The sequence below is a fragment of the Monopterus albus genome, unplaced genomic scaffold (genome assembly GCF_001952655.1).
Source record: "Monopterus albus unplaced genomic scaffold, M_albus_1.0 scaffold447.1, whole genome shotgun sequence".
NCBI lineage: Eukaryota > Metazoa > Chordata > Actinopteri > Synbranchiformes > Synbranchidae > Monopterus > Monopterus albus.
The window spans coordinates 42,526-52,409 of NW_018128327.1; the positions used below are offsets into that span (position 1 = coordinate 42,526).

Below are 9,884 nucleotides of genomic sequence, written 5' to 3' on the forward strand. Positions count from 1 at the left end.
GATTATTCAACAAAGAACTTCAGCCATTTCTTCTCAACTATTTCAACAAAGAACTTCAGCCATTTCTTCTCAACTATTTCAACAAAGAACTTCAGCCATTTCTTCTCATCTTTCAGCTGTTTCAGCAATTGATTTCAGGCATTTTCAGGTCGATCTTTCAGCTTATCAGCATCCACACACATTTACGACAGGAAATGCATTTCTCTAGTTGCATTTACTGTTGGTTAAAGTCTGTCTTCTGTCAGTCCTGGATTATGTTGTTCATCTGCAAAGGAGAAAAGTAACTAAGTACATTTACTCAAGTACTGTACATGAGAACAATTTTGAGGCTTGTTTATTTTACTTGAGTATTTTGATTTTACTTTGTACTTCAACTTCACTACATTTTACAGAAAATATTGTACTTTTCACTCACTACATTTATTTGACAACTTTAGTTACTAGTTACTTTTCAGACTGAAATCAATTAATAAAAATACAATATAATCATTAGACTTTATTAATCCCTGGTGGGAAATTAACATGTTACCCAGCAACATGTAAAGTACTTCAGAGTATAAGCATATAGCTGTACCTTTACCAGGTGCACCATTAAATGTGATGTGCACAGTGATAAATAACTATTATAGTCCAGTAATATGATCATATGAATGTTGCCATTCTGCATAATGACCACTTTCACTTTTAGTACTTTAAGTATATTTTATGCTAATACTTTTATTGTTTTACTTAATTTGAATGCAGAACTTTTACTTGTACAGAGTATTTTTACACTGTGGTATTGCTACTTGTACTTAAGTAAACAATCTGAGTACTTCCTCCACCAATGTTCATTTGTACAATAGATCTCCATTGTTGTTAAAAAATGACTGAAAACATGTCAGGTAAAAATACCACTGCACTAGATGACAATTTTTTTTCATTATGAAGGAAACCCCAGACCCTACTATGCTGCCTCAAAGACTCCAAGTGGCTATAATAATTAACTGTACATGAGTGAGATCTTGTACAAGCTCTCAGCTTTGTTTAAATCAAATCAGAAATTATTTATATAGCACTTTAAAACAACAGGATGTTGACTAAAATACTTCACAGATATAAAACATGAATAATAGGACACATAAAACAATAGATTAACATAGAATAGAAAATAAGAATAACTATGCAATCAGAAAATAACAAACTGAGCAAACTCCATTAAGAATCATAGGCCAGCGCAAATAAATACGTTTTTAATGAACCAGTTTTTAGTGAGACAGATCTAAAATTTATAGGTAGGGAGTTCCACAGTCTTGGGGCTGCTACCCTGAAAGTGCAGTCTCCCAATCAACATTGTTTAAACCTTTTGTACGTTTCAGGTGCAGTACACCCATTTTCACCTTTTATCTAAAGAAAAAAGATACAAGTAATTATTTTTTCAGGCTCAGACTCAATGACCTTGGCTCACTTTGTGTGAAGAACATATATCAGAACACATTTTCAGTGACCGCACACTGCATAAAGAGCTGGGCTGCCTGTGATGCCGCAATCTCGTATGCTTGGAACTTACAAGTCTATACAGGAAAACCTGATGGAGGAGCCCCAGAGATAAATCACGGGATGAGAGTTGTCCCAGACCTGACTCAGAAGCTCAGTGGACACAGTATCACTGGGACAATTTTTTTTACCTCGCACAAGCTGGGACAGGAGCTCCTGAAGAGGAAGCTGACCATGGTGGGAACTATTCGCAAAAACAAGTCTGACCTCCCACCTCAACAAGTGATTACAAAGGACAGGCCTGTGAAGTCTTCCAAGTTTGTGTACACGGCTGACACGTCCCTGGTGTCCTATGTGCCAAAGAAAGGCAAGAATATTGTTCTGATGAGTACATTGCACAGGGATGAGAAAATCTGTGGCCAAAAACCACAGATCATGTGATTTATAGGTTTGTCTGTGTTCAATGGGGCTGTGCAAACTGTCCTGCATGTTTGAAGTTCAAATAAAAATCAGCAGTTGTGAAAAATCTTGCTTCATTTGTAAATTTGTTGCTTTTTTTCCAGTCTAACAAAAAATTAGCATAATACAGTTGTGTAATGTAATCTAACAAAGGTAATGTCATGATCCTACCCCTCCCTACCTCCAGCTCACCCAGACTCCTGGTAACGTCACCTCATCTAACACAGTGGTTTCACCTGCACCTTAATCCTGCTCACCTGTTTCCCACAGTATATAAATAGCGGCTCCTCATTCTGTGGGGAGCTGCCAGATTGTTCTATGCCCCGTCTAGACTTTCCAGCGTTACTAACTCTTGTGCCTGACTACCCGGAGATCGACACCCTGCTTGTTACACCAATCTGTGAGTTTGCCCCTCCCCTCTTGTCCACCTGCTCTCCCGATACCGACATTCTGCCTTGCCTACCCTGCTGCCTTTCTAGAGATTACGACTTCGGACCAAACTGACCCTGCTTCCTGCCTTGTCCCTGAAAGACTGTTACTGTTTCTGCTTGTGTCGAAGAAATATTAAAACCAGTTCTACTGTCGCAGCTTGCTGGCTCTTTAATAGGGTTCACATGTCAGATAAAAACATGTTACCTCCACAGGAACTGTGCACTCCCGATCCGTGACAGGTAAAGGGCAAATGTAAACATCTGTTGATTATTAGAGTTGATTATTGTATTGTTTTAAAATTCTTTGATTATGTTGAGTTAAAAAACCAAAAGATGGCATCGAATGGTTAAGCAATGAAAAGAGGAGAGAACAGGGGAAGTATGGTCAAATTGGCAAGTATTCATCAGGAGATGTGCACCATCATTTTGTACCATTTGAAGGTTGATTAGTAAAGATTTGTTGACCCCAGAATACAAAGCTTTACAGCCTGGAATCTGGAGCTAATAAAGCATGAATGGAACCCTCCAAATCACTGAAAGAAATGAAGGGTTTAGCTTTGCTTAGCAATATTAGTTGCAGAAAACTAGTTTTTATAACAGCATAAATTTCCTCATCAAATTTCAACTTATCAAATAAACCTGGGTTTTTAAAAGTAGTCTTTGAATGAGATACTAGAGGACAAAGGTTGCAAATAGAAAGAATCTGCATTTCCAGCTAAAACACATTCAGTTTTGCTCATCAGGGTGTAAGAAATTTGGTGCTAACCAGGATTTGATGTCATTCAGACAGTCAAGTAATGAGGGAGGGGTGCCATTTCTTGCTTTCAGTTGTAAATTTGTATGTCATCTGCATAGAAGTGAAAGGTATACCCATGTTTTTTTAGTATGGACCCAAGTTGTAGCATATACAAAGTAAAAAGAGCTGGTCCAAGAACAGACCAATGGGGAACACTACAGGTTAGTGGGGGCAAGAGAGGAGGACTGCAGTCCAATATTAACTTCAAAGTTTCTATCCATCAGATAAGACCAGAACAATTTTAGAACAGTACCGTGTAACCCAACATACTATGCAAGCTGAGATAACAAAATTCCATGGTCCACTGTATCAAATGTTTCAGTAAGATCTAAACATAGCAAAAGAACACAATCACCAGGACCATAGGAACAAAAAAATAACATTAGTAACCTTTAAAAGAGCTGTTTCAGTAGTATGCCTTGATCTGAAACCAGATTGAAACTTACCAGTGGTGCCATTAGTATTCAGAAAGACTCCAAGGTTCAAGGATTTTATTGTCAATTCGGCATATGTGCAGGACATACAGAAAATCAAAATACCATTTATATGTTTATACCATTTATAGTTTTGTTGTTATAGACTTACAGAGAAGAAAAAACGTTTTTGCTACAAGTGCTGCAATATCCTTTTGATTCACTCCCAGAGCTATCATCAGCACAGTAGGCAGCTGTTATCTTCAACAACAACAACAAACAAACAAACAAAAAACTGAGAGAAACCCAGTGCACATCTCCTGTTCAGTGCCCAGTGGCAGACAGAAAAGGTTAGTGACTAGGTGGTCAACATAGTGGAATATATAGTTTCTAAAGATGTCTTCTGTTTCCAAAATGGAGATTAAAAAGGTGATACATCATTGGAATTGGTTCATCAGGTTGCCACAAACATCTCCCATGTTGCCTCACGTGCCAATTGTTTGCTGCCCATGTTCACCATATCAACCTTAGTAGGTCAATATGTCACTGTTGGCTTTAGGTGTTTTATACAACAAAAACAACTGTGTTTTACTATATTGTCATGACCTAAATGTCTATATACCAGCTAACAGTGTCTTTGCATTTTGAAGAGGTGATCATGTAAAAGGTTTTTTCAAATTTCTGCAGTCCAGATCTATTGTATTTTGGAAAATTACTTCACATGCAGTATGCATACTGTGAAGTCTGCTGTGCTGTTGTTTCTCAGCTGGAGGACTTCAAAGCACAGATGGTGGAACTGGAAAAGTATGACACCATGCAGGTGGTGAAGAGACAAAAAGCTAACAGGATTTTGAAGAGGGATCTGGACCAGTGCAAGAATGGACTTCACCCCACCAACCAACCCACTCAGCCTACACAAGGTAATCCTACAATCATTCTACACAGGGTTTAGCATGATGAGAATGTGAAAGATAAGCTAGGTAATTATTGTCACTTAATTAAAAAAAATGAGATTATTAACTCAGCTCACAGCATGGTGGACAACAGATGCAATACATGTTATTAGCAAATAAACCAAACAATGGATACTAAAAACAAATTGGACAAACAGTGGCTCAAACTAAAAAATAAGTTAAAAAGGGAACAGCAGTAGCATGTAAAACACAACACAATGGCTAAACAGATATAGTGCATATAGGTAGCATGGAGTAGCTTCAACTTCTGTTAAGCATCTTCTAAAATTGCAGAAAAGTATTTTCAAACACAGTATTACATATCTTGGTGTCCATATAGATAAAAATGATGTAGTGTAGGTATAAACATTTATTGAGCTCTATACAAGTGATATAGGAGCAGACGGAAATAGGGGAACAGTTCAAAGCCAGGTAAGCATATATTTGCGCAAACAGAGGAGGCTGGGAGTGGATAACTGATGAGATTAGTGACAAACACAGTTCATACAGTACATGAGGCTCAGAAGTGCTGGTCCATGGCAGAAACAGGTAGGTAACAGACAGGAAACCAAGAAGCAGGAGGATGAGCTAGCAGACACACTAGCTGGCGACTCTTTAGTGGAACTGAGTGAATGAGGAGACATTGTTTTTATAATCATCTATTGCCTTTTATTTAAAGGCAGTACCTGTACTATATAGTACATTTTATGCTTTTTAAAAACTTTTTTTACATGTCATGTTTCATTAACTAACCAAAAGGTTCTTCTGGGGAAAAACAACTATGAAAGAACAGCAACATGAAAGAACTGGTTAATCTGTATAATGACTCCCTGTACTTTTTGTCACAAGCTTTTAGTTTGGTAGTGTGGAAAATGTTTTATTTGCTTTAATTCACTATATTTACTTAATTTCATTACCTAATTGCATTATATTTGCTTAACATTGATGTGTACAGGCTGAGATGAGAAAGGTGACTGTGAAGTGACCCTAGTAGCCTTAAAGCAGGCAAGAGAGAGAAAAAAGCTTATCAGTCTGTTGTTTGGCCAGCTGCCCAGACTGAGCGGAGGCCTGCAAGTTTACTGATGGTACAGCTTTACAGAGACATGGATGGAGCCTTTATGTTATATTGAGAATCACTAATTTTGCTTATTTGTTTGACAGATGATTACATACAGGTCATTAATTTGTCTGGTGACCTCAAAATGTCATCAATGGATACTTACTTGTCATTGTATAATCAAATTAATATTGACCATGTCATCTTATGACAGATTAATATGTTTACTTGTTACTTCAACAACTTCAACTTTCAACATGCGCTGTCGCGAACGGGAAAAGCCAAAAGTGTTAGAGTAGTGTCAATCATGTGACTTGAATGTCAGTTTGTCATTTGTCACTTGCATGGTCCTTTGAGGTCATTTAAATTTTTTAGAAACCTATATTGACAAATGAAATAATAGTATATCCCTAAGTAAGTCAAAGAGAAAGGTTAGATGAAGCAAGCCACAGATAAGGAGGAGCTGATTGAGGGTATAAAAAGTGATGTCTTTAGCTCTGTAGTTGTTCCGTGCCATGGACGGGAACCAGGTACAATTTGGCTGTTTTTGATTTTTTTCCTTAATAAATCTTATACTTTGCAACAGACTGTTAGGCTTGAGTGATTTTTGACAGCAGCTAGAGAACTGTGTGGGTGAGAACTGGACCCTGTCTGTGTGTCGTCGCTCTACAGAACGGATGGTTAAAGCAATATGTGGTTGCTTACCCAGACTTTATTGGAACAAAACATCTACAACAGTTTTTCCACACCTCCCACCTGGTCGATGCATCCTTTTTTAACCCACTCTCTAGGAACACTTAAACTATACAAGATTCCACTTGTAACATCCTTTCTATTTTTTTTTCTTTCAGTATGCAAGTATGTAATAATACGGAACCAACCAGCCACTTTCCAGGCTTTAAAAGGCTCAAATGGTTGGACTCTCACCGTGTCCCCCGCCTTGAGGCAGTCCAAGTCTCTCGCTGTGCGATTATAGTATTTCTCCTGTCTTTGTTGCAGATCAGTCCCTGTTTGTCGTTCGTCACCTTAGGTGTCAACAGCAACTCCTTTGTAGGCAGAAGGGTCCGTGTCCTCCTACTCAAAAGTCTCTGTGCTGGACTGGAGTTGAGTCCCTGGCTTGGTGTGTTGCGATGGTCCAGTATCGCCAAATAAGGGTCCTGTCCTGCTGTGGCGGCTTTCTGCATGAGGCGTTTCGCTGTTTTATCAGCAGACTCGGCCTTCCCATTGCTCTGTGGGTGCCCTGGTGAAGATGTTCTATGCTCACATTCCCACTTAATACTGAATTGCTCAAACTCCTTTGATGTGTACTGTGGTCCATTGTCCAATATGAGCACATCTGGTATTCCTTGTTGAGCGAAATGCGCTTTCAACTTGTGAATGACTGTCGTACTTTTAGTGTCTGGTAGGTAGTCAACTTCCCAGAAGTTTGAATAATAGTTCACTGTCACCATATAATCTTTGTTGTGCCATGTGAACAAGTCAGTTCCTACCCCTAGACCAGGGTCTGTCGGTAATGTCATAGGGATGTAATGTCTCCTTCTGCTGCTTGGGGTCCACTGACCTGAAGATGTCACATTTGGAAATTGATGTCTTTATCTGTTCGTTCATCCCCTGCCAGTACACACAATCACGTGCTTGTCTGAGACATCTTTTGACTCCCAGATGTGATGAATGTATACGGCGGGTGCCCTAAGCGTGTCCGGAATAACTGCCCTTTCTCCCCGGAACACGATACCATCCTGGAAGCCTCGCTCGTCCTGAAATGCAAAATAGTGCTAAATGTCTCGATTGATGTCTTTTTTGTCCTTCGGCCAACCAGTGAGAATCAGCTTTTCCAGCTTCTGCAGCTTAACATCCTCTCTCGTTGCTCCTTGGATCACAGGCAGTCTTTCAGTAGATATGGGTAGGTACTCAATCATGTTTACAGTCTCTACTTCCGTCTCACCCTGGTTACTGTCAGTTAAGTAACTTTGGCTCAGTACGTCAGCTAAAAGCATATCTCGACCTGGCACATAAGTAACTTCAATGTCATATTGCTGTAACCTGAGCAACATTCTCTGTAACCTCTTTGGTGTACTTAGTAGTGGCTTTCTCACAATGTTCTCAAGCGGTTTGTGATCACTCTGAACTGTTACTTTTCTATCATATGTATACTGGTGGAATTTTTCCATCCCAAATACTATGGCTAAGCATTATTTCTCTATTTGGGCATAAATCCTTTTCAGTGAGAGTCAGTGCTCAGCTGGAAAAGGCTACAGGTTTGCCTTTCTGTGTCAACACTGCACCTAGTCCTGTCTCTGAGGCATCACATTGTAGTGTTAACTCCTCTTTCTGGTCATAATACTGGAGTAACGGAGCATTTGTAATTTTGTCTTTCAGCCTTCTAAAGGCTGTGTCATGTACCTCAGACCACTCCCACATATTGTCCTTGTGTGTAAGCTGTCTCAGAACTTCGCAGTCATCGGATAGATGGTCACAGAACTTTGTCAAGTAATTCAGCATCCCCACCAGTCTCTGTACGCCCTTTGTGTCTGTGGGTCTGGGCATCTCTTCTACAGCCTGCACCTTCTCCGGATCAATCTAGAGGCCCTCGGTGGTCAGTAGGTGTCCTATGTAAGGAACAGACTGTTTCCTCAGCTTAAACTTGTCTCCACTTAACTTAATGTTCTTCTGTCTGCATCTTTGCAGCAAACGTCTCAGGTTCTCATTTGCCTTTTCCTGTGTGTCCCCCTCACCTGTTATCAGCACATCATCTGCAATGACATACACCCCTGACAAGCCCTCTAGTGCCTGCATGAGTTTCCTTTGGAAGACTTCTGGCGCTGGGCTTATACCCATTGGCATTCTGAGCCACCGGTATCAGCCAAACAGGGTTGCAAATGTGTTGAGGTAGCTTGACTCCTCGTCCAATAAGACATGCCAGAATCCATGTTTCACGTCGCAAACCATGAATACCTTGGCTTTCGCGAGTTCCGGTAGGATGTCATCGATGGTGGGAAGATGAAAATGGCTCCTTTTCAGTGCTTTATTCAGTGGTTTGGGGTCTATGCAGATCCTTGGTTTCCCATTAGGTTTTGTCACTAAGACCATACTGCTTATCCAGTCTGTACTGTGCTCCACTGGTGCAATAATACCCTGGGTTTCTAACTCTTTCAGTTCTTCTCTGAGTGGTGCCATCATACCCACTGGCACTCTCCGCTTAGGCAGTTTCACTGGTGGCACACTTTCATCTATTTCTATCTTATACTCGCCCTCTAGGCAACCTATCCCAATGAAAATTATCTCCAAACTCAGTCTTGATTTTGTCCATGTTATTCAGTTCCTCCCTGCTGTTTCGTGTTTGCTTCGGGTAGTGTTGCTTTCGTCGAAAATTATGACTAAATATCGTCATCAACGAACCTTTATCGTGTGACGAAAACGAGACGAGACGCAACAAAAATGCTGGTCATGTGACGATGACTATAATTAAATGTATAATGCAATATCGTTAAAGATAAAAAATGAGACGAAATGTTATAACGTTATTTTGTCTCATTTAGTCGTGATATTATTATTATTTTGCAGTATTTCTGTTTCCTGTGTCTCGCTTCAGGGGCCGCATCAGACGCGTTGCACTGCGCAGACGCAGGCGACATCACTTCCTTAACCCCCCACTTGCGGCATTATTTAGAAGACGACAACAAACAAAGTTAAGTCTGACACAGAGAAAGGGACCGATGGCCGGCCAGCCGGGGTTCGTCATTGGGAGAAAAAGAAGAAACGACATTTGGAAAAACTTTAATTACATAGAAGTGGAAAAGAAAACGGAATTTGTTGTGGAAAAAGATGGGGAGAAATGCGGCCACAAAATCACACAAAATGTGTATTGGATGTATCCTTGAGTCTATAAGGTAACAATAATATTGTGAGTAGTCAGGAGCATGCAAAGCACATGCGTGTGCCAAAGCCTGTTTTATGGCAACAAAAGCCTCCTCTGCTTGTGGAGTCCACAACAAAGTAGAACCATAGTTCTTTGTAGCCCGCCTCTGTAAGTACAGAGAGGTGTCACAAGGCCGGTGAAATCAGGCACAAACTTCTTGCTGTAAACTGGTCTGCTTTTGATTTGACTTGATTTGATTTATTCTTTCAAGCATGTAAAGACAGTTGATATGTCAACACATAATTTCACACATATCCAACAAATGCTAATCCAATATCAATTTGCTTATACCTAGTACATGCTTGAATGGAGTAGGAAGAAGTCAGACTTATCCAGTCCTACCCCATGACATCATCTTACCATCATTGGTTTGCAAGCAA

At 40.0% G+C, this 9,884-nt stretch overlaps 1 protein-coding gene across 1 annotated transcript in view; it reads left to right on the plus strand.

Moving 5' to 3' along the window:
* The window catches only part of LOC109952268 (olfactomedin-4-like), a 40,019-nt gene that overhangs the window by 5,137 nt on the left and 24,998 nt on the right, over nucleotides 1-9,884 (plus strand). Inside the window, exon 4 of the mRNA XM_020587255.1 lies at nucleotides 4,342-4,495. Within this exon, the coding sequence (XP_020442911.1) occupies nucleotides 4,342-4,495 (154 nt within the window). The remainder of the gene's footprint in view (nucleotides 1-4,341; nucleotides 4,496-9,884) is intronic.